Genomic DNA, 25,193 nt, shown 5'->3' with positions numbered 1-25,193 from the left:
CCCGGTGGGCTGCTGTCCATGGGGTAGCACAGAGTCGGACACGATGAAGCGACTTAGCATGCATGCATGCATTGGAGAAGGCAATGGCACCCACTCCAGTGTTCTTGCCTGGAGAATCCCAGGGACAGGGGAGCCTGGTGGGCTGCCGTCTGTGGGGTCACACAGAGTTGGACACGACTGAAGCGACTTAGCAGCAGCAGCAGCCAGGACACCTGCTGGGTACGCAGTGGGTATTCAGGGAATGACGAATGAGGAAATTTTTCAGACCAGGGTTGGCAGGACCAACCTTTATGTCCGCACATGATGTGCACTGCTCAGCTCCAAGGGCACTGCTCACATGGATGACGGTGTAAATGGGGCCCCATCATAATGGGGGGTACCCCCATAAATGGAGGTCGTGCGGCACAGGCCCCAGCTAGCATCGTCCCTGCTTCAGGCCACTGACCTTGGTGCTGACCACCGGGACTTCCTCCCTCCCCCTTGCAAGCAGCGCTGACCACCCTCCTGCCTCTGTGCTGACGGTGGGTAGTGATGAACTGTGCCAGTGAGCATTCCCTCCAGGCCTGGCTGTCAAATCCTAGTGAAAGAATACATGGATATGGATATGACTTCAGGCCATCTGAATTCTTGGTCCTTCAGGAAACTAAGTCTTCTGGGGAGATCACCCCCGTCGATGTGTTGGGGGCTCCTGGGTCCACAGGATCTGTGTGGTCTCCTGGTTTCACTACTGTCTTCTCCCTCAGCCTGCAGTGGGCCTGGTGACCCGCACACAGGACAGGCAGGGGGCCATGGGAGCCGTTTGCCTGGAGAGTTTGCCTCATTGACTGAGTGGGCAACGCCACCATAGCCTTGACTGCCTTCTCTTTACCAGAAGGAGCCAGCTTTCGGAGGCCAAAATGTGTGCAGGGATGGGGCGCACCTGGCCCTCAAGACTGAGAGGAGTATAGGAGAGTTACTGATACCTGGGGTCTCAGGAGTCAGGGAGGCTTTATGAAGGAGTGGCCTAAAGGCTAGGCCTGACCATAAGAATTCAAGGAAGAAGTCAGATCAGGAGTGGTTCTTACGTGTGAGTGATTGGTTAATTCACTCACCTGTCACCCAGACTTTTGTGAGCATCTGCTGCGGTGTTTTCAGCCTGTGGTCCTAGGACCAGCAGCATCAAAAATCCTGGAGACGCAGTCCGGCCGTGGGTGTTTTTTTTGGCTGTGTGACACTTGGGACCATTTGTTGCAGAGCACGGACTCTCTAGTTGTGGCATGCAGGCTCTGGAGTTTGCAGCTCCCGGGCTTCTTTCCTCTTTGGCATGTGGGACCTTAGTTCCCCTGACCAGGGATTGAACTCGCGTCCTCTGCTTTGAAAGACTGATTCTTAACCACTGAACCACCAGGGAAGTCCTGTCCAGCAGTATGGTTTATCTATATAATTTTATTTATGTATTTATTTTTGACCTTGCTAGGTCTTCGTTGTTCACTGGCTTTTCCGTAGTTGTGGTGCATGGGCTTCTCACTGAGGCGGCTTCTCACTGAGGCGCGCAGGCTCTAGGGCTCAGGCTTCAGTAATTGCAGCACGTGGGCTCAGTAGTTGCAGAATATGGGCTTGGTTGCTCACGGCATGTGGGATCTTCCTGGATCAGGGGTTGAAACCCACGTTCCCTGCATTGGCAGGCAGACTCTTCACCACAGAGCCACCGGGGAAATCCCACCCAGCGGTATGTTTTACCAAGCCCCCCAGATGACTCCAGTGTAGCTCAGGCTTGACCCAGTACATGCCAGGCACTGGGCTAAGTGCTGCGATTACAGAAGTGAATTTGACTGTTCTTGCCCTTGGAGTCTAGGGAGGGCAAAGGCAGGAAAGAGAGATCCTGTCAGTGTGAAAGGGCTGTTCTCAAAGAGCATGAAGGCAGAGTGGCTGCTGGCGGGGTTTGATCTAGGAGCTGGGGTTGCTGGTAAGGGTTGCTGGTGGCCTGTCAACACCAGTGGCTTAAGCTCCATCCCTGGGAGGGAGCCTGGTGCTGAGACTAGCAAAGCCCGGTCCCAGAGCACCCTTGGGGCCCTGCCCCTGACCGCCAGCCTCTCTCCACTGTACCCCTCCCTGCTCGACCATCCCGTTCCCTCTTCCTGAGCCCCAAAGAGCAGCATGACTTTTCCTCCAATTGTCTTAGTGAGAAGTGTGTGCAGATATCCAGACCATTATCTCAGAGCGTATTTTTAGAAAAATTTTAGAGTAAAATTTTCCATTCAGCAGAGAACACCATTTATTGATTTAGGTGCATTTATTTCTGCTTTACACAGATCAAAGGTTTTTAAAAATCCTAGGCAGAGAGGAACAACATGAAACTTGTGTGAGTTTTAACAGGCTCAGATCGTTGTACTTTGCTACCTCCTGTAATCCTTACTTTGTTTCATTAAAGTAAGTGACATCACCCCATTGTACAGATGAAGAAACTGAGGCTCAGAGAGGTAAAGACTTGCCAAGGCCACCCAGCTCATAAGTGGCGCAGCTGAAATATGACTCCATAACTGCCTGTGTTCTTGCTGGCCCACTTTGCATTTTCCTAAGGTGACTGATCCTGAGTAAATCCAGATGTTTTAGGAGACCACATTCTGCTAGGCAACCTCCCAGTGACCACTGATGGCTCTCAGGGGCCGATCTTCTGCCTAATTAAGGAAGGGATGAGTTTGGTGGGGAAAGATGAATGTATTGGACCTAATGCAGGCAGATTGGCAACTGTAGGTCCTTATATAGACCCTCAGCTACTTGGATGAGGAGCAGATGATGCCTGCCTGTCCCCTCTCACTGGAACACATGTGCCCTATTTGCTGACCCATCCCAGGAGCTGGTAGGTGAGCCTCAGGCCCCAGCGCCCTTCCTTGCCAGCCATCCACTGTGGCTCTGGAACAGCTGTCTGCTGACATGGGGTGGAATGCAGAGAAGTAGCCGTGTGGGCAAAAGCTGCAAGGCCCATTCAGAAGCCAAGAGGGCCGTTTAGCCCATGGTACCATCTGCCTTTGGGGCTTCCGAGGTGGCTGAGTAGTAAAGAATCCGCCTGCAATGCAGGAGACATGGGTCTGATCCCTGGGTCAGGAAGATCCCCTAGAGAAGGAAATGGCAACTCACTTCAGTATTCTTGCCTAGAAAATTCCATGGACAGAGGAGCCTGGTGGGCTACAGCAAAGAGTCAGACACAACTGAGCAACTAAACAACAGCAACCATCTCCCCTACAGCAATAGTGAATAGTTTTGATTACACAAGCCTCACTTTTCTAGATGTCCTGGGGCCTAGAAACCTCAAGTTTTGAAAACAACTAGGAGATAACTTGGGAAGGTTGCAGAATCACCAACACTGGTGTCACAAAATCCATGCATTAACTCAGGAGGTGTCCTTAAACCCTCACCAAAGCACTTTTGCTCTTAGTTTACGCATAGTGACAGGCTGGGTAGCGTCTCAGGGTTTTCTGTAACAACTTTATTGAGCTATAATTCATGTACTATGTAATTCATCCATTTACAGTAAGCCCCCCGGTGGATTTTAGTATATGCTCAGAGCTGTACACCCATCACCACAGTCAACTTTAGAACATTTTCATCACTCCAGAAAGAAACCCTGCACCAGTGAGCAGTCACTCTGCATTTTCCCCAACCCCTTCCCCCCCCCCACCCCCATCCTTAGTTCCTGGCAGCCTCTCATCTACTTTCTGTCTCTGTAGACTTGCCTGTTTCTAGGCATTTCGTGTAAATGGAATCATACAATATGTGGCCTTTTGAGACGGGTTCCGTTCATTTAACATAATATTCTCAAAGTTCATAATGTTGTAGTGTGTATTAGTACTTCATTCCTTTGTATTATGAATGTTATTCCATTGTGTGCATAAACCACATTTTGTTTATGCATTCATGAGTGGTGGTCATGGGTTGTTTCCTCTTTGGGGTTATTGTGAAAACACTACTGGGAACATTGGTGCACACATTTTTGTGTGTATATATGCTTTCATTTTTCTAGGGTATCTGTGTTCCTAGAAGTGGGATTGCTGAGTATATAGAAACTCTATGTTTAAATTTTTGAGGAACTTCCAGACTCTCTTCTCCAGTGTCTGTACCATTTTACTTTCCCAATAGCAGTGGATGCAGGTTTTGATTTCTCTATATCCCCACCAACAATTTTTATCTTTGTCTCTCTCTCTCTTTTTTTTTTTTTTTTGGTTAAGCCATCCTAGTGGGTATAAAGTGATACTTCATGGTTTTCTTGATAATTTGCATTTCCTTGGGGGCTGATCATGTTGAGCATCTTCTTGTGTGTTTCTTGAAAACCAGTGAATCTTCTTTGGAGAAATGTCTACTCAAATCCTTTGCCCAATTTTATATAGGCTTCCTGTTTAATATTGAGTTGTAAGAGTTCTTTATATATTTCGAAACAAGTCCCGCCTCAGATATATGGCTTCCAAAATTGCTCTCTCATTCTGCGGGTTGTCCTTCCACTTTCTTGATAGTGTGTCGTCTGTATTTCTTGTCCATAGCCAATTAGCAGGGTCTGGGAGGGCTTTAATTAAGAGGCAAGCAGGCTGACAGCTGTGATAAATGTCCTGCCAGTGAGGGGGGAGATAAGCCTATAACACAGTTCTATAAAAGCAAGACGAGACTCAAGAACATCTCTTCTTGCGGCTCAGGTTGATCTCTGGGTTCTGGGTGAGGATGTGCTTGCCTTCTCTTGAAACAGGCACTGCATTTTGGAGGGATTTCTGCCCCCAAAGCACAAATTTTTGTCCTTTGAGACAGAGTAAGCTTTGAAGCTGGAAGCTCCTGTGATATGTATCTCTCGGCACAAATATGCGTGGAACATCTGCAATCTGTCAGACACAAGGCTGGGTTTAGAAGTCGGGCCATGAAACAGGCATGGTGATCTCTACCTTCCCAGAGTTGACTGGGGCAAGGCATGGGGACGCCAACAGACAAGGACCTAGAGAAGCCCCCTAGGTCCCTAACCACAGGCAAGGTCCCAGGTATGTACCAGGCTCAACCACCCCATGCCCACTGGGGGAAGCCAAGCAGCCCTCCACCATTTCACAGATGAGGAAGCTGAAGGAACTTGTCCGGTGTCTCCTGATGAGGAGATTGTCAGGATGGAGCCTAGAGTTTCAGCCTCTGAGAGCCATGCTGTTCATCTCTATGGCTTTTTAGGGTTTTTTTTTTTTGTTTTTTTTTTTAAGTTCTGGGCAAGAATTTGCATTTTCATTTATGTCTTGCCAACTCCTGGGTACTGGCTGTGAGCACGTACTCCCTTTGACCCAGGGCCACAAGCTGTCTGTGGATCCCTGCTCTTCAGCTCCTGGGCCTTTTCTCACACAGGCTCATCTTTCTAAGAGGCTTTTCTGAGCTCACTTGCACTTCTTGCAAGGCTCAGCTCAGGCCCACCTTCTGCAGGAAGCTGCCAAGCTGCCCTGTCTGTAGGCAGGGCCCTTTCCCAGGAGGCCGTGTTCAGTTGCATATTTATTGTGCCTGTCACTCCATTTGGACCCCAGTGTCTGGAGGGTGTGAACTTCCCCAGGGTTGTCAGGGATCATCCCTGGGAGTGGGAAGAAAACTTAGAGCTTCTGTTTGTGTTTAAATTTTTAGCCTTATGTCTTTACATTTATGTGTGTTTATATATGACTTATTCTGTATATAACATTAGCATGCACAAATCATACTAAAATATACTTAATTTATAAATAAATAGAGCAGTTCTGGTTTGATCCCTGAGTTGGGAAGATCGCCTGGAGGAGGGTATGGCAACCCACTCCAGTATTCTTGCCTGGAGAATCCCATGGACAGAGGAGCCTGGCAGGCTACAGTCCATGGGGTCATAAAGAGTCAGACATGACTGAAGTGACTTAGCACACACACACACAGAGTTACAGGAATGTGCACCCCCCAGATTTAATGCTAAAATTTAAAAATAAAGCTTGAACACAACGGTGGGCCACTTGAGGGCAAGAATTGTGGCATATTCCCCTTGCAGTCAATGAGGTCAGAATTGTTAGCTAAGTCAGCCTCTGCCCTGGGGGTGGAGGGGCTGGCATCCCAGTTGGCCTGCAGAGCCTCCAGCTGCAGGGTGCCAAGCTGGCAGCCCTGCCCCCACCCACATCCAGCCCCAAGGCGACGCCTTCGTGGGCAGCCTGCTCCAACCCCCGGGGTCTGACCGGTGTGTGCAGCCCGTGTAGAAGGGGCCGTCCAGGCCCTGAGTGCCCACCTCTGAAGGCCTGGCCGAGAGCAGACAGAAGCTGGCGGGCAGGCCTGTGGGCCAGGCCTGGCTCCCAGCCACAAACAACCCATGTTGTGGCCCTGCCAGGAAGGAGGAGAGGCCCAGCAAGCAGGGCAGAGACCCAGAGGGGACTGGGAACTGTGGTTTGTGCCAGTTCCTGCACAACCGGGCCCGTGTGTCGTTCTGTCCACAGTTTGAAGGGGGAGGCGGGCAGGTGTGTGTGTGCGGGCAGCAGGCCCCAGCTGCAACCCAGCTGCAATTTGATCCCCTCCCTTCCACCCCCCAGATCTGTAAATAGAATAGCAGCGGAGCCAGGGCCCAGGCAGGGTCAGGCCCTCTCACCTTTGGGTCCCAGGGACAGGCAGCAAGGACTCCGCTAGACCTTTGGGGCCTCCAGGATCCTACCACATGTCCTGCCCTTGCCCGCATCATGCCAGCTGCAGGCCTCAGGCTGGGCACTGGGAAGGCTGAAGAATTTTGAGAGGCCCATGAAGCACTTCAGAGGGTGGTACACATGGATACACACACACATACATGTACACACAGCACCAGTCAGAAAAGGTGGCTCTGAGCTCTTGTTAACTAGTCTCACCCTCACAACAATCCTTGGAGAAAGATACAGTTTGTGTCCCCATTTTAAAGGTGAGAGGACTAAAGTGCAGAAGCACCTGGGCAGTGAGCACTCGGCGTGGCTATGAGCAGAACCTAGCACCTCCGCCCAGGTGGCTGGCCTTTTCCTGTCCCAAGGACCAAATCTTGGTAGCAAGAAGCGCTTTGGAGGTGTTTCATGTTTAGTTTCCATTTACCCTGAGGCTCAAAGCAGGGCCCCTGAGGACGATCAGTCTGGGATGTTTAATAGGTCCCTAGATGTTCCAATGTCTCAGGGTCAGTTCAGGGCAAAACGGGGACCAGCCCCAGGTCCCCCAGTCTGGGGCTGTGGCTTCCCTCAGCTTCCGCTGTGTCACCTCAGATCCCTGACGGGAAGCAAATACAAATGAGGTTCCAAGCAGTGAAGCTTGAGTGTCAGCCCTGAACACTTCCTCCCACCTCGTGATGCTAAGTCTGGGGATAAACACAGACAGGATTCCAAGTCCAGGCCTCACTGACTTCTCTTTGGGCCGGTGCATGTTTACTGTGAGGCTGTAGGTCACTTGGGGCTCTTCAAGGACCAGCAGAGGCTGTGTGTGCCATGAAGTTGTCTTGGCTGCCCCTTTGGAAGCCCTATCCCTTCTTTGCCTGCATTACCCAACACACACACAATTATAAACCACTGGAGAGTGGGGAGCATTTCTTACTCATCTTTATGCTCTGAGGAGTGTTCAGCATGTGGTAGTTGCTCAGGAGATGGGAAGGAGAAGGGGAGAGCAAAGCCAGAGGAGAGGCTTCTGTTCACGAGGGGACCTGCTTGGGATCCTCCAAATCATTAGCGAACATGAAGGTGACCTGGAGGCCTCAGCGTGTGACTCTCCCTCCCGTAGGAACACAGCCTGCTCTGGCGCTGGTGTCTCCCGGTGGCTGGGGCAGGGACTGGGGAGACCCCGGGGTACCTGTCCCAGCTCCGACTGGCCATGGGGAAGGCTGGGGTCCCTAGGGAGGGATGTACAGTTATCTTGGCCCAAATCCCTGATGCTGGCCTGGGAATCTCAGGCCGCCTGCAAAGCCCCTGTCACCGCTCGCCCCTCTCCCCCGGGTGCAAAGGCACGGGCAGGGTCACTGCATCCTTCTGTCACCTCATCCCTGCCGCCGGGACAGCGTGGCATCCAGGGTCTGCTTCATCACCAGAGCCGCCATCGCCCAGTGCTGGCTAAGCGCTGAGAGACCACTGTTCGGGATGCTTAACACACATTGGTTTCTTCATTCCCACAATACCCCGTGACGTGTGCCATTATCAATTATAGTCACCACAGTGTTCATTAGACCTCCCACACATACTCATAGCTGAACGTTTCTACCCTTTGACCAATATCTCCCCATTTCTCCTGGTCACCAGTCTACTCTCTACTTCTAGGTTGGGGTTTTTCAGAACCACGTATAAGTGGGGCCATGCAGTATTTGTCTTCTGTATTTGGTTTATTCCACTTAGCATGATGTCCTCCAGGTTCATTATGTTGATACAAATATCAAGATTTCCTTCTTTTTTTAAGGTTGAATGATATTCCATTGTACTCATGCACCATATTTTCTTTATCCATTCATCCACAGACAGACACTGAGGTTGCTTCTGTATCTTGTCTACTATGAATTATGCTGCAATAAACATGGGGTGCAGATCTCTCCAAGATAGTGATTTCATTTCCTTTGGTAAATATTCAGTAGTGGTTTGCTGGATCATATGGTAGTTCTATTTTTAATATTTTGAGGAGCCACTGTGCAGTTTTCCACAATGGCTGTACGAATTTACATCCCCACTAGCAGTGCACAAGGGTTCTCTTTTCTCTACATGTGTGCCAACACTGACTATCTTTTGGCTTTTTTGACACTAGTCATCCTAACAGGTGTGAGATTTTGATCTACATTTTCCCGATTAGTGATGTTAAGTATCTTTTTATATATTTGTTGACCATTTGTATGTCTTCCTTAGCAAAATGTCTGTTAATTCCTTTGCATTTTTAATTGGATTACTTGGGTTTTTACTATTGAGTTGTATGATTTCCTTAAATATTTTAGAAATTAACCCCTTATTGGATATATGATTTACAAATGTTTTCTTCCATTCCGTAGATTACCTTTTCATGTTGTTGACTGTTGATTTTTCCTTTGCTGTGCAAAAACTTTTTAGTTTGATGTAGTCAAACTGAACTTGTTTGTTTTTACTTTTGATCTTTGTACTTTTGGTGTCAAATCTAAAGGAAGTCATTGACAAGACCAATGTCAAGAGCTTTTTCCCAAGTTTTTTTCTAGGACAGTAGTACAGTTTCAGGTCTTTTTTTTTTTTTTTTTGGAGTGTAAGTCTTTAATCCATTCTGAGTTGATTTTTGTATATGATATGAGATATGGGTCCACTTTCATTCTCTTCCATGAGGATGTCAGTTTTTCCAATGCCATTTATTGAAGAGATTATCCTTTCCTTATTGTGTATTCTTTACCATATATGCATGGGTTTATTTCTGGGTTGGCTATTCTGTTTTGATTTATGTCTGTTTTATGTCAGTAATATATTGTTTTGATTACTGAAGTTTTGTAAAATAATTTGAAATTAGGAAGTATGATGCTTCCAGCTTTGTTCTTCTTGCTCAAGATTGCTCTAGTTATTTGGGATCTTTTGTGGTTCTGTATGAATCTTAGTATTTTTTTTTCTATATCTAAAAAATGTCATTGGAATTTTTGTATAGATTGCTATGAATCTGAATGTCTTTTCATTTATTAGCATCTTCTTCAATTTCTTTCATCAGTGTTCCATAGTTTTAAGTGTACAGATCTTTCCCCTCTTTGGTTAAATTTATTCCGAAGTATTTTATTCTTTTAAAAAAATATTTATTTATTTGTTTTATTTGGCTGCATTGGGTCTTAGTTGCAGCACCCACGGGATCTTTTGTTGTGGAAAATGGATTAGTTGCCCAAAGCATGTGGGATCTTAGTTCTCTGACCAGGGATCAAACCAGCACCCCCTGCTGGAAGGCAGATTCTAAACCACTGGACTACCAGGGAAGTCCTTTTTAATGGTACTGTATGGAGAAGGAGATGGCAACCCACTCCAGTATTCTTGCCTGGAAAATCCCATGGACAGAGGAGCCTGGTGGGCTATACTCCTCGGGGTAGCAAAGAGTCAGACACGACTGAGCGACTTCACTATGGGATTGCTTAGTGAATTTCTTTTTCAGATAGTTCATTGTTGGTATATATACAGCTTATTTTTTTTGCATGTTGATTTTGTATCCTGCAGCTTCACTGGATTAATTTCTTAGTTTTAATAATTTTTTGGTGGTGTCTTTAGAGTTTTCTATATATAAGATCATGTCAACTGCAAATAAAGACAATTTTATTTCTTCCTTACCAATCTGGATGTCTTTTGTTCTTTTTCTTGTCTGATTGCTTTAACTAGGACTTCCACTTCTATGTTGAATAGAAGTGGTCAGGAGCGGGCATCCTTGTATTGTCCCTGATCTTAGAGGGAAAGCTCTCAGCTTCTCACCACTGAGTATGATGTTACGTGTGAGCTTGTCATATACCTTTATTATACTGAAGTACATTCCTAATTCTGTATCTAACTTGTTGAGAGTTTTTATCATGAAAGAATGTTCACTTTTGTTAAATGTTTTTTCTGCATCTATTGAGATGATCATATTAATTTCATCCCTCAGTCTTTCATTATGGCACATCACATTTAATGGTTTGCCGATGTTGACCCATCCTGGCATCCCTGGGATAAATCCCACTTCGATCATGGTGTAGGGTCCTCTTAATGTGCTGCTGAATTCACTTTCCTAGTGTTTCATTGAGGATTTTTCCATCTATGTTCATTGGGGATATCGGCCTGTAATTTCCTTTTCTTGTAGTGTCCTTATCTGGCTTTGGTATCAGAATAATGATAGCATCATAAAATGAGCTTGAAAGTGTTCCTTTCTCTTCAGTTTTTTTGAAGAGTGAGGAAAGAATTAGCATTAACTTGTCAGGAAATCTCTGGAAGAATTCACCAGTGAAGCCATCCAGTCCTAGGCCTTTCTTTGTTGGGAGAGGCTTTGGGGATTTTTTTTGTTTTTTTACTTATTAATTTATTTTAAAATAGTGACAATAAATACATTTTATTTTAAAATAGTGAGATATTTTCATGAAAATGAGATTTTCCAAAACAAAAAGTAATGTGAACAGAGCATTGTCTTATGTTTTTTAATATCTCCTTAAGGGCTGGCTTAATATGAAAGAGCTGGATTCTCATGTTTCTGCATTCAGTGTGGGGCAATATTTGGTTGAAATGTATGAAGAAAATCCAGCCTCACAGAGGCATGTAGTTAGGAAAGGGAGGAGTGTCTTAGAAACTTCTTTAAATCATTATAGATATTCTTCTTTGCTTTTATTTCCAATATTCTGGGAGGTGGGTCATAGAGGATCCTGCTGCGATTTATGTCGGAGAGTGTTTTGCCTATGTTCTCCTCTAGGAGTTTTATAGTTTCTGGTCTTACATTTAGATCTTTAATCCATTTTGAGTTTATTTTTGTGTATGGTGTTAGAAAGTGTTCTAGTTTCATTCTTTTACAAGTGGTTGACCAGTTTTCCCAGCACCACTTGTTAAAGAGGTTGTCTTTTTTCCATTGTATATCCTTGCCTCCTTTGTCGAAGATAAGGTGTCCATAGTTCGTGGATTTATCTCTGGGCTTTCTATTCTGTTCCATTGATCTATATTTCTGTCTTTGTGCCAGTACCATACTGTCTTGATGACTGTGGCTTTGTAGTAGAGTCTGAAGTCAGGCAGGTTGATTCCTCCATTCTTCTTTCTCAAGATTACTTTGGCTATTTGAGGTTTTTTGTATTTCCATACAAATTGTGAAATTATTTGTTCTAGTTCTGTGAAAAATACTGTTGGTAGCTTGATAGACAAATGGGACTTAATTAAACTTAAAAGCTTTTGCACAACAAAGGAAACTATAAGCAAGGTGAAAAGACAGCCTTCAGAATGGGAGAAAATAATAGCAAATGAAGCAACAAAAGATTAATCTCAAAAATATACAAGCAACTCCTGCAGCTCAATTCCAGAAAAATAAATGACCCAATCAAAAAATGGGCCAAAGAACTAAACAGGCATTTCTACAAAGAAGACATACAGATGGCTAACAAACACATGAAAAGATGCTCAACATCACTCATTATCAGAGAAATGCAAATCAAAACCACAATGAGGTACCATTACACGCCAGTCAGGATGGCTGCTATCCAAAAGTCTACAAGCAATAAATGCTGGAGAGAGGTGTGGAGAAAAGGGAACCCTCTTACACTGTTGGTGGGAATGCAAACTAGTACAGCCACTATGGAGAACAGTGTGGAGATTCCTTAAAAAACTGGAATAGAACTGCCATATGACCCAGCAATCCCACTCCTAGGCATACACACCGAGGAAACCAGATCTGAAAGAGACACGTGCACCCCAATGTTCATCTCAGCACTGTTTATAATAGCCAGGACATGGAAGCAACCTAGATGCCCATCAGCAGACGAATGGATAAGGAAGCTGTGGTACATATACACAATGGAATATTACTCAGCCATTAAAAAGAATTCATTTGAATCAGTTCTAATGAGATGGATGAAACTGGAGCCCATTATATAGAGTGAAGTAAGCCAGAAAGATAAAGACCAATACAGTATACTAACACATATATATGGAATTTAAAAAGATGGTAACGATAACCCTACATGCAAAACAGAAAAAGAGACACAGATGTACAGAACAGACTTTTGGACTCTGTGGGAGAAGGCAAGGGTGGGATGTTCTGAGAGAAGAGCATTGTAACAAGAATACTATCAAGGGTGAAACAGATCACCAGCCCAGGTTGGATGCATGAGACAAGTGCTCGGGGCTGGTGCACTGGGATGACCCAGAGGGATGGGATGGGGAGGGAGGCGGGAGGGGGGATCGGGATGGGGAACACATATAAATCCATGGCTGATTCATGTCAATGTGTGGCAAAAACCACTACAATACTGTAGAGTAATTAGCCTCCAACTAATAAAAATAAATGGAAAAAAATCATTACAGATATTCTTCTTTGATTCAACATCTATCTAGTCAGCTAGGTCAGAGAGTTTTTTAAATCACTGATTCAATCTCCTTACTCATTACTGGCCTGTTCAGACTTTTTATTTCATCATGAGTCAGTCTTGGTAGATAGTATTTTTTTAGGAATTTATCCATTTCTTTGGTGTTGTCCAATTTGTTGTCATATAATTGTAATAGTCCCTTATGATCTTTTGTATTTCTGTGGTATCAGTTATAATGTCTCTTTCTTTTTTATTTTATTTGGTTTTTTTTCCTTAGTGAATCTGGCTAAAGGTTCCTCAATTTTATCTTTTCAGAACACCAGGTCTTCATTGATTTTTTTTTTTTTTTTGGTATTATAATATTAACCTTTGATCAGTAATATAAAAGAGCTATTGTTTTTCTAGCTTTTATTTCAATTATTTCCACTTTGATCTTTATTATTTCCTTCCTTCTGTTAACTTTGGACTTTGTTGTTCTTTTTCTAGTTCCTTGAGATGTAAATTAAGTTGTTTGAGATCTTTCTTTTTTCTTCATTTTGGCATTAAGCTATACTTTCCTCTTAGAGCTGCTTTTGCTTCACTTCATACTTTTTGGTATGTTATACTTCCATTTCTGCTTGCTTCCGATAGTTTTTTTTTTTTTTAATTTCTCTTTTGATTTCTTCTTTGGCTCATTGGTCATTCAGGAGTATGTTAATTTCCACATATTTGTGAATTTTCTAATTTTTCTCCTGTTATTGATTTCTAGTTTCATACCATTGTGGTCAGAAAAATACTTGATGTGATTTCAGCTTTTTAAGATTGTTAAGATGTGTTTTATGACCTAACATATGCTCTGTCCTGGAGGATGTTCTGTGACATATGAGGAGAATGTCTATTGTGCTGCTGTTGGATAGAATGTTCTCTATATATTTGTTGGGTTCATTTGGTCTAAAGTATAGTTCAAGTTCAATGTTTCCATTGCTGACTTTGTTTTTGTCTGATCCATCCATTATTGAAAGTGGGATAGTGAAGTCCCCTACTCTTGTTGTTGCTATTTTCCCTTTGGGTATATTAATATTTGCTTTATGTATTTAGGTGTTCTATCTACCATAATTTTAAATTTATGATGAGTTTAGATCATATTTGGAGAGCTCTTTCACAATTAAACGTGTGATGTTACATTGGTCATTATTGGTAACAAAGCTGCAGATAGGCCAACACTACTGTGTTGCTGCTTGTGTTCTACCGAAGAAAATAGCAACTTACAGTTAGAAGTTGGTGACAATTAAATAAGTTTCCCACCCAAGTTTACTGTAAATTTGTAGCCCAAATTCAGGGGCCCAATCTTAGGTCCCGTCCCCTGTCAAGTCCCACTCCAGTCCTACCCTCAGAGAGTAGAATTCAGGTGTTCGTTCATTTGTTCAGTAAACACTGAACACCAGCTCTGAGCCAGGCCTTGTGATAAATGGTGAGATCCACAGTCAAATAAGATGAGGTCACTACCTTTAAGCTGCTCACTTAAGGAAGAGCATCAGAGATACCATTCCAAAGTGCAGAATGTAAATAAGCACAGGAACATATCATCTACCCTTCCTGGTAATCCGATAAACCCAATGATGCTGAGGTTGGGGTCACTCCTGGATAGTAACACTGACTATTGCATAATAGTTTTGAAAAGACATGCATAGCATTGATCATAGAAATTCCATACCCTTCTTTCTCAGCACGCTCGCTCTCACAAATTTGTACCAAGGAAATAATTCAGGACAAAGGACAGAGTGGAACGCAGAGGTCCTTCCCTCTGCTTTTCTGGAATCTGTGAGCTCCTGAGGAAGGGGCTGGGACTTACTCAGTTTGTGGCCCCATGCTGGCACATGTTAACACTGAAAGGCCTGTTGGGTGGATGTTGGACCATCATGCAGTTCTGATGGACAAGAGAGGGAGCTGGTAGGAGGGGCAGTCCACAAGCCCTCTGCTGACCAACTTCCTGTTTTCTCTTCTAGCCACCAGGACATCAGGAAAGATGGACAAGCCGCTCATCAGCCACCAGCTGGTGGACAGTGATGGCAGCCTTGCTGAGGCCCCCAGTGAGGTTCCCAAAGTGGGCATCCTGGGCAGCGGGGACTTTGCCCGCTCCCTGGCCACCCGCCTGCTGGGCTCCGGCTTCAGTGTGGTGGTGGGGAGCCGCAACCCCAAACGCATGGCTGGGCTGTTTCCCTCAGCAGCGCGGGTGACTTTCCAGGAGGAGGCGGTGGGCTCCCCGGAGGTCATCTTCGTGGCTATGTTCCGGGAACACTACTCCACACTGTGTGGCCTCAGTGACCAGCTGGCTGGCAAGATCCTGGTGGACGTGAGCAATCCCACGGAGCGGGAGCATCTTCAGCATCATGAGTCCAATGCTGAGTACCTGGCCTCCCTTTTCCCCACCTGCGCAGTGGTCAAGGCCTTCAATGTCATCTCTGCCTGGACCCTGCAGTCTGGTCCGAGGGATGGAAATAGGCAGGTGAGTGCTGGAAGAATGCCAGCCATACTAAAAAATGTAAATGGCTAACTGTCACTGAAGGCCCTTGGAGTACCAGGCTGTTCGTGTACCTTATATCAGCTCATCTCACAGGACTGCAAAGTCCCACTCCACAGAGTAGGGACATGTGGTGCAGAGTTGTTAATGGGTTCACTTACACCGAGTCCTAAAGCTTGGTGAGCTGGGGTTTGAACCGGAACTCCATGTTCTTCTATGATAATTTGATTTCCAAGAAGGTAAGGAGGAAAAGGTTGATGGCTTTCTTTTTACTATCTGGAGTCAAGAAGAAGAGAGATTTTGCTTTTAGGGTTGGACTTAGAAAGAAGAACCTGTTGCAGGTCCTGAGGAAGCAGGCAAGTCCCAAACTTTATCCCGTTTATTCCAAGGGCTTCCCAGAACTGAGTAGATTTCTCAGAATAGTTAACAGCAGGTTTTTCTGGAAGTGGGAAATGGCTCCAGAAAACAGCCATTGCTACATACAGTTGTTGGCAAGAGAGGCTGTAACCAAGACAAGATGGTTTTTTAATGTCAAGAGGCCACCTGCAGTTTCCTGGAGGAAGGATGCCAGGCTCCGCATGTGTATGATGCCCTCTTCCAATGAGTCCAGCTCAGACAGTTCCTCTGCCAACTCCATGCCAGGCAGTGGGTGAGCCCACAGGTCCCCAGCCCCTTTAACTGGAGGGTCCTCTTTACAGCCTGCATCTTGGGACTCTCATATGTGGACAGACAAGGGACAGTGGCTGAATGTAGACTAGCAGGGCCTGGAGGGAGCAGAACCAGCAGCTGGCTGGGGAAGCCTTTGAGGTCAGCTTTGGCCTTGGCCCTGCCTCATGCCATGAGGCACAGAAACGGCGTTCCTTCCGAGGCACAGAGGTGAGAATGATGTCCCCAAACTTCAGTTTCCTCCCCTGAAAAATGTGACAATAGTGCCTACTTTCAGGCTTGTGGCAACGCTGAGGGATCACACGTGTTAAGCCTGGCACACGGTAGGTCCTGAGTCAGTGTGGGTAGAGCGGGTGACCACAGCAGTGTCAGCAAGACACATGGAGTGTCTGGGGTCAGAGGACACCAGCGGACCTGCCTGGGGGCTCACAGAGGGGAGCAGTGGGCTGCAAGGTGGGGGCTGGCTTGCGGAATGCCTCATGTGTTGGCTGAGAGCTGCAAGGGGCAAGAGGACGTGGTCAGAGAGGACACTGTGGCCTGAGGGATGCAGCCGCAGCCACAGCAGCACGTTCTGGGCCACATGCAAAGCCCAGCTGCTGAGCAACCCCCAGGGCAGGCCAGAGTCCTCGAGGCGCCTCTTCCAAGGGCTCCTGGGGGCTGCCTAGATGGGCGTTCTGCTTGTGGGTGCTGATGGCTATGAGCTGGGTGAGATGCTCACTGTTGAATGAGTGTTGGCCATTATCCTTGAGTAGTGGGCATTGCTGGGTCAGAGACAGGGAGACCACAGGGACCCGAGGAAAGGCCTTTGGGCTGGGAGTCAGGGCCACCTTCTGCTCCAGCTGTACCTTACCTGGCAGCTTGCTGGGCCTCAGTTTCCTCGGCTACTTAGAGAGGAGTTTGGCCAGGAGGCTCTCTGAGGCCCCACCCAGGGACCCCATCTGACGCCTCCCACCTCCCTCCCCACAGGTGCCCGTCTGCAGTGACCAGCCGGAAGCCAAGCACACTGTTTTGGAGATGGTGCGGGCCATGGGCTTCACCCCTGTGGACATGGGGTCCCTGGCCTCAGCCCGGGAGGTGGAGGCCATGCCCCTGCGCCTCTTCCCAGGCTGGAAGGTGCCCGCTCTCCTGGCCCTGGGGCTCTTCATCTTCTTCTACGCCTACAACTTTGTCCGGGACGTGCTGGAGCCCTACGTGCAGGAGGGCAAGAACAAGTTCTACAAGCTGCCCGTGTTCGTGGTCAACACGACCCTGCCCTGCGTGGCCTACGTGCTGCTGTCGCTGGTCTATCTGCCCGGCGTGCTGGCCGCTGCCCTGCAGTTGCGCCGGGGCACCAAATACCAGCGCTTCCCCGACTGGCTGGACCACTGGCTGCAGCACCGCAAGCAGATCGGCCTGCTCAGCTTCCTCTGCGCTGCCCTGCACGCGCTCTACAGCCTCTGCCTGCCGCTGCGCCGCTCCCACCGCTACGACCTGGTCAACCTGGCCCTCAAGCAGGTACGGCCCTCGGGAGTCGTCTCCTGCCAGTCATGGTGCCGGCTGTCCCCTAGGGACACCCCGCCACTTGTCATCTGCCAGTTCTGCCCAGTGGCACAGCGGTGGAGAATCTGCCTGCCAATGCAGGAGACGCAAGAGTTGGGGGTTTGATCCCTGGGTTGGGAAGATCCCCCGGAGGAGGGAATGGCGGCCCGCTCCAGTAGTCTTGCCTGGAGGATCCCACGGACAGAGGGGCCTGGTGGGCCACACTGAGGGCAGCTCCATCCCTCTAGGTTCCCAGTGTCATCCTCGACCACCTTAGGTATCCCACGTCTATTACAGTGATTCTTTGTACTCCAGCTTCAAAGTGGGCCTTCAGTACCTTGGCGGGGGCTGCAAAGTGTCAGACATGACTAAGCACACAGCACCATCCTGCCAGACGGGGCCGTGTCCACACCCTGCTGTCCGAGATTCTGCGTATCGGTGAACAAAGCATCAAAGTCTCTATGCGCCCAAGTCAGGGAGACTTAAAGTGTAGCTATAAGTTACAGAGGGTATTTAGAAGGTAGTTATCACTATGGAGGGCTTCCCAGGTGGCACAGTTGTAAAGAATCCACCTGCCAATGCAGGAGATGTGGGTTCGATCCCTGGGTTGAGAAGATCCCCTGGAGGAGGGAATGGCACCCCACTCCAGTATTCTTGCCGGGAGAATCCCATGGACACGGGGCTTGGCGGGCTATATACATGGGGTCGCAAAGAGACACAACTGAGCACACGTGCCTATTGCTAAGGAGGAAAAGAAAACGGGAGAAGGGTGGGGTGCACCCTTAAAGGGTGGTGTAGGAGTGCTGGAGCAGGTGATATGTGAGCACGGGTTGGAAGGAGAGGAGCTACCTGGCACCTTTGAGGAACAGCAAAGAGGACCTCTTGGTGGAGCCCAGGGAGGCAGTGGTGGGTGAGACCTGGGAGGCTGGAGCCACACCAGGGAGGCCTTGAAGGCAAGGAAGGGCTTTGGCCTTAGACTCTCAGCCAACGAAAGGTTTTGAGTAGAGGACTGATGATCCATCCGGGGTTTTAATTGGCTCACTCTGCTGCCAGGTGGAGAAGATAGAAGATCTTCTAACTTGATCAGATGAAGATGCTGGGAGATCAGTTAGGAGGCTATGCAGGAACCCTGACGAGAGGCGAGGGAGGCTTGGAATGGGGTGGGTGCAGCAGAGGGGCAAGAACGTACTGAAGGCATATTTTGAAGCCTGAGTCACAGGATTGCTGTAATAGACTTGGGATAAATGAGGTGCTCAGGTTCTTAGCCTGAATACCTAGGGGGATGGAGTTACCGTCATCTGAGATGGGGAAGGCTGCGTCATCTGAGATGGGGAAGGCTGCAGATTTATATGTTTTTTTTGAGGGGTGGGCACATTAATTATGCATTTAGGAAAGCCAGATGGTACTCGTTTGCCATCAGGATTCCTGGGAATGCAGGGCTTTCAGGCCAAGCCAGACAGCACCACAGGCAGCCTCCCCTGGCACCTGTACCCACAGAAATAGGCCCCCCAGATGCTTCCTCCTGGTTTACAAACTCACAGGGCCTGATTCTGACTCCAAAGCTCAGGTCTGCAAGCAACACTGCTTTTCTTTATTTTCCCTAACCTGCTTGATTCTACCTCTAGCCCTCAGCCTCTGGCCTGGTGTGTGGGTCCTACGCACTCCAGGACACTTAAGTCATCCAATGAGACCCTTCTCATCCACCCGTGGTTCCAACTGCAGTTTTGTTCTTGCTGGGGAAGCAGGGGTCCTACGGAGGCTGTGCCCTCCCCAGGTACCTCTGCCATGCAGCCATCTGCTCAGAGGTCTGGCCTCTTCCCAGAGCAGGACTGTGGGGCAAGGTGGGCCCGCTTCCTGGGAACCACAGACCTCAGCCCTACTCACATGGGTTCCTGCTTCCCTGCTTGCAGCTTCTCAAATGCCCTTGTCCTTCTCCACCCATGGACACCTGGCATCATTGCATCTGTAGGCTTGGGCTTTCATAAGAGAAAGTTGGAACCCAGACTTCAGGTGCAAAAGCAAGACACCTGCTGGGAACGAGAAAAAAAGGGAAAAATAATGGTCACACACTCTTTAAAAAGAGCTTACAATGTTCTAAGTAGCATTCTAAGAGCTTTACATACCCAGTGTGAATTCATTTAGCCTTTATCTCTATAAGGCAGATGCTGTACTACCCTTGTTTTACAAGTGCTAAAACTGAGGCATGGTGAGCTTAAGTTACTTGGCCAAAGTCACACAGCCAGTAAGGGGCTGAGGTGGGATGCAGATCCAGCCATTCTCTTCCAGATCCAAGTTCATGCCCATGTAATTTCTACAGGGAAAACACGTCCAAATTACCAGTTGAGTAAGTGATCCCAGAGCTCATTCATTCACTGAGTTCTACTCTACCAGGCCCTAAGGCCACAGGATGAAATAAGACAGTCTCATCCTCCCCTTAGCTGGCACAGGGTGGCATGCAGGCCTGCGGCCCAGAACCCTGGACTCTTGTCCTCTAGCATCACTGATGGAACAAAGAGCTTGGCCTTGAGCGAGTCATAGACCCTCCTCGGTTCTCAGCACCCCGGTGGAGATGGAGGACTTCCCCAGTGCTGGTGGTTTTGATGCGCTCTGATATTCTCCCCTGGGCAGGAGGTCCTGCATAGCTCCCTGGGGTATGGCACAGTGCTTGCTGCCCAGGAGGTGGGAGATCTGGGTGGCAGGTATTCCAGGCAGCGGGTAGGGAAGAAGGTGATGCCCCCTTCCCAGCAGAGCATGAGGCAAACCCCTGGCTGCCCCTTCCCCCGCTCACCTCTGACTGCCACTCTCCAGATTCTCTGCCCTGCAAAGGCGCTTTCTAGTTTTGTTTTTGGTTCATTCATTTATTTATTTTTGGCCGTGCTGGGTCTTTGTTGTCGCGTGGGCTTTCTCTAGGTGAGGCAAGCGGGGGCTACCCTTTGTTGCCGTGTCCAGACCTCTCATTGCAGTGGCTTCTCTGGTTGCTGAGCACATGCTCTGGGCGCACGGGCTCAGCAGTTGCGGTGCGCGGGCTCTAGGCGCTCCGTTTTCAGTAGTTGTCACTCCCGGACCCTAGGGCTCATGGGCTTCAGCGGTGGCTTGCAGGCTCTAGAGTGTGGGCTCAGGAGCTATGGCACACGGGCTTCTTTGCCCTGCAGCATGTGGAATCGACTGGACCAGGGATCAAACCCATGTCCCCTGTCTCGCAGGCAGATTCTTATCCACTGTGCCACCAGGGACGTCCCCACATCTCTTCTTGATATTATGTTAATATAGTTTTGCCATGATGCAAATACCAAGGCACAGAGGGGCAAGTACAAGGTCATTTTCCCTGAGTTTCAAAGCCCTGTAAGGCTGCAGGCCCCAGTGGAGGTTGCCAGGCAACCATCACTCCCACAGGATGGGATCAGAGACAGATAGCAAAGTCAAGCGAAGGGGCCGAACCTTGTTCTGCAGTGTTCTGAAGGGCAGAGCCAGGGCTGCTGTGGGTATGTCAGGGTTGGGGGCGGGGGGGTGGGGGTGGCGTTTAACAGCAGAGCAGCCCAGAAGTAGGAGGCACACCCAAGAAATGATGAGTTGCCTGAACCTGGAGGTTCAGATACTGGATAGTCCGCAGGTCAACCGTGCCCTCAGGCTCCAAGACTGGGCATCTGAGGTTGTTCTGCATTCAGCCCCTAACAGCAGGGCTCTGGGGGCAGTTTGTGACCGGTGACTTTCCCAGTCTGCCCTCGGGCTGCCCTCTCAGGGCCTGCAGGAGGCAGGCACTCACCACCTTGGCTGCCCGACTAGAGGGACAGGAGCACGCTAGTCTGGGCATAGGAAACACAGATTTCCTTTAACCCCAAGTCCCCAGATTTGGAGACGCAGCTGTATACCAGCCGCAGAGAAGACCTCTGAGACCATGTTTATCGACAGTATTAACAGTATTACCAGCGGTAACTAGCACTTTCTGACTTATTTCCATGGTAAATCACATTTCATTTATTAGTGCTTTCTGATTTACTTGTATGGTGCCTTAGAAATATATTTTAAGATCAAAATTAATATCAAAGAAAATGTTTTTATGCACACACTGTCTTCTTCTTCCCCTCACCCCAAATCTAGTCTAAACTGTCAGAGAGAACTGTCTAGATCTCACATGTGATCACGTCACTGCTGAAAAGCATTCGGTGACCCAGGATAAGGACAGACCCTTCACAATGCATCTGGGCTCTGTCCCCAGCCTCATCTCCCCAGTGCTTCTTTGACACGTCACAATGAGGTCCCATATTGTTCTCTGAATGGGCAGAGCTCATTCCTCCAGCTTGGATACCCCAACCTGGGACACCCTGGGAGTCTGACAAACTCCTATTCCTCCTTCAAAACCCAACCTCTATTAAGCCTTTCCAGCCATTCTCCCATTTCCCATTCCCACCTCCGTAATCTGTTGTGTTTGGGCCACATATCTATGATATTTCTTTTGCATCACTGTGTAATCACTCATTGACATGTCTGCCCAGCCTAGATTCCCATGACTGGGTGGGTCTTCCACCCCTTGAGGTCCATGGTTCCTAACACAGAGTCCCAGTGCATGTTCACTGAGTGACTGTTAGCTTGGCCACCATGAAGCTAACACCAGGCATCTCTCAAAAGAAGTCTGGGTAGAGCTTGGGGAAAGAACTAGCCTAACTTTCCAGCTGCCATTAAGACCAACAGCACCAGCCATTTATTATATTAATCATCTACTATGTGCCAGTCACATGCTTCTCACTTCACACACATCATCCATTTAGTCTTTGCAATAACAGAGAGAGGTGCCGGTACTCTGGAAAGTGACTGCCTGGATCTCAGGACTGCCCCCCAGCAGCAGAGCCAGCATTGGAACCCGGGCCTTGGGACAGCGAAGCCATTCTCACCAGCACCCTAGACTGACCCTTCTCCCACCTTACCATATTCTCTGGGTTTGGCTGGAGGTCAGCATCACCCTCTTGCCAACCACCACCCACTCTTGGGACATGGTGAGCTTTCTGGTCTCCTGTCCTTGAGCCCTTCTGCCTCTAACCTGAAACCTACAGGGAAAGGAAATGTCATGCGTGGATGCCAGCGTTCCATCTCTTGTTGATGCGCGCTGTCCTCATCGTGTCAAGGCAGCCAGCTTGATTAGCTCTGAACGTGGGAGAATCCCTAGGGGAGTGGAGAGCCATCGAATCTATGTCCCGGTTAGCCGCGTGTGACCCTGGTCGCTGGGAGCCCTGAGAACAGCGCTGTGGTTGGAGGAGACCCCCACGGCCTACTGTCCAGATGCTCACACAGGCTCCTCACCACCCACGACTCCCTCGCCTGCCTCACCCAAACCCTTCCCAGCATCACTGCTGACTGGAAATATTAGGGAAAAAACAAGACATTTTGCAAGCAAATGTGGTGTGTGTCATCATCCAGACTCTTGTGACATTAACTGCCTAATCTTACCAAAATGCAGGAGGGAGTGACTAATGAAGTATATGTGAAGAGCAAACAACTCAGAACATGGGAATGACTTACAAGCAGCAGTCATTAGTCATGGGAAGGTGTGAGTAAGCCTCCACCAGGCTCAGGTAGGAGGGAGACCTCCCAGCCCCCTTCAGGGTAATATCCGGCCCCGCCTTCCCTAGCTAGTGATGACATTTGTTTGGTGAGGGAGTAAAATTCTGGGATTTCAGACACGAGCTCTTCCTGCTCTGTCACTGGAGAAATGGGGGCCCAGAGCTGGAGTTGCCCAGAGTTTCACAGGACTCGTGGTCAGGGTGAGAACCTGGGTATGCAAACTCCTGGTCCTTTTGTGGCTTAATGACACCAGCGAGAGCCAGCCTGCCCTGAAATAGAACAGAGTCCATCGTTTTTCACAAATGGCAGGAAAAGTACTCAATGGATGGCATTGGCTCAGTTTCTTTCAACTTTTTCTCATAAGCTTTTCAACCATTTTTGCTCAGCCCACTAGATTCATTTTTATTATTACATCTCCTAGCTGCACTGGGGTTATTTTTTTTTCCGTCTGCTGAAATAGTTTCTCAAAAACCTGACTGACTCTGTTTTGCAAAGCAGAGACATGCCTGCTAAAGCCTGGTCATGTTTCTTAAGGGAAATGCTGTTCCTTGTCCTGTGGGTAGAACTGAAGCACCAGCATTTCCCAGTGTTCTGAGAGAACACCTTGACCTCCAGGAACTCTGCTACCTGGTCTAGTTGGGAAATGATATTTTTAATAGGAGGATCTGTCAGCCTGGCTTGGAGGGGGCTCAGGTGCAAGGGCACTCCCCGTGGGGAGGAAGGGAGTGGACACCTCTGGGCCTGCAGTGGCTCGTCAATGGGTGCATCCCTGGGGCTCAGTGGGGGATCTGGAACTCTATGAGGGCAGGTGTCTTTGCTGTCTGTGGCCTAGGGCCTAGCACACAGATCAGTTCAGTTCAGTTCAGTCGCTCAGTCGTGTCTGACTCTTTGTGACCCCATGGACTGCAGCACGCCAGGCTTCCCTGTCCATCACCAACTCCCAGAGCTTAATCAAAACATGTCCATTGAGTCAGTGATGCCATCCAACCATCTCATCTGTCATCCCCTTCTCCTCCTGCCCTCAATCTTTCCCAGCATCAGGGTCTTTTCAAATGAGTCAGTTCTTCACATTAAGTGGCCAAAGTATTGGAGTTTCAGCTTCAGCATCAGTCCTTCCAATGAATATACAGGACTGATTTCCTTTAGGATGGACTGGTTGGATCTCCTTGCTGTCTAAGGGACTTTCAAGAGTCTTCTCCAACACCACAGTACAAAAGTATCAATTTTTCGGCACTCAGCCTTCTTTATGGTCCAACTCTCACATCCATACATGACCACTGGAAAAACCATAGCTTTGACTAGATGGACGTTTGTTGGCAATGTAACGTCTCCACTTTGTAATATGCTGTCTAGGCTAGTCATAGCCTTTCTTCCAAGGAGTAGCGTCTTTTAATTTCATGGCTGCAATCACCATCTACAGTAATTTTGGAGCCCAAGAAAATAAAGTCTGTCACTGTTCCCACTGTTTCTCCATCTATTTGCCATGAAGTGATGGGACCAGATGCCATGATCTTAGTTTTCTGAATATTTAGCTTTAAACCAGCTTTTTCACTCTCCTCTTTCACTTTCATCAAGAGGCTGTTTAGTTCTTTCTTTGCTTTCTGCCATAAGGGTGGTGTCATCTGCATATCTGAGGTTATTGATATTTCTCCCGTCAATCTTGATTCCACCTCGTGCTTCATCCAGCCCAGCATTTCTCATGATGTACTCTGCATATAAGTTAAATAAGCAGGGTGACAATATACAGCCTTGATGTACTCCTTTCCTGATTTGGAGCCAGTCTGTTGTTCCATGTACAGTTCTAACTCTTGCTGCTTGACCTGCATACAGGTTTTTCAGGAGGCAGGTCAGGTGGTCTGGTATTCCCATCTCTTAAAGAATTTTCACAGTTTGTTGTGATCCACACAGTCAAAGGCTTTGGTGCAGTCAATAAAGCAGAAGTAGATGTTTTTCTGGAACTCTCTTGCTTTTTGATGATCCGATGGATGTTGGCACAGTAGGTGCTTCCTTAGTGCTCATGGG

The 25,193-nt window shown here is 48.0% G+C and overlaps 1 protein-coding gene across 2 annotated transcripts in view; it reads left to right on the top strand.

Annotated features, from left to right (window-relative positions):
- STEAP3 (STEAP3 metalloreductase) overlaps nt 1-25,193 on the top strand; it is a 52,337-nt gene that overhangs the window by 15,592 nt on the left and 11,552 nt on the right. For both annotated transcript variants that reach the window (XM_043487905.1, XM_043487907.1), the window contains exons 2-3: nt 14,917-15,416; nt 17,064-17,591. In XM_043487905.1, coding sequence (XP_043343840.1) covers nt 14,917-15,416; nt 17,064-17,591 — 1,028 coding nt within the window. The remainder of the gene's footprint in view (nt 1-14,916; nt 15,417-17,063; nt 17,592-25,193) is intronic.

This window comes from Cervus canadensis, chromosome 15 (assembly GCF_019320065.1).
Source record: "Cervus canadensis isolate Bull #8, Minnesota chromosome 15, ASM1932006v1, whole genome shotgun sequence".
Taxonomy (NCBI): domain Eukaryota; kingdom Metazoa; phylum Chordata; class Mammalia; order Artiodactyla; family Cervidae; genus Cervus; species Cervus canadensis.
This window is presented reverse-complemented; position numbering and strand designations above follow the sequence as displayed.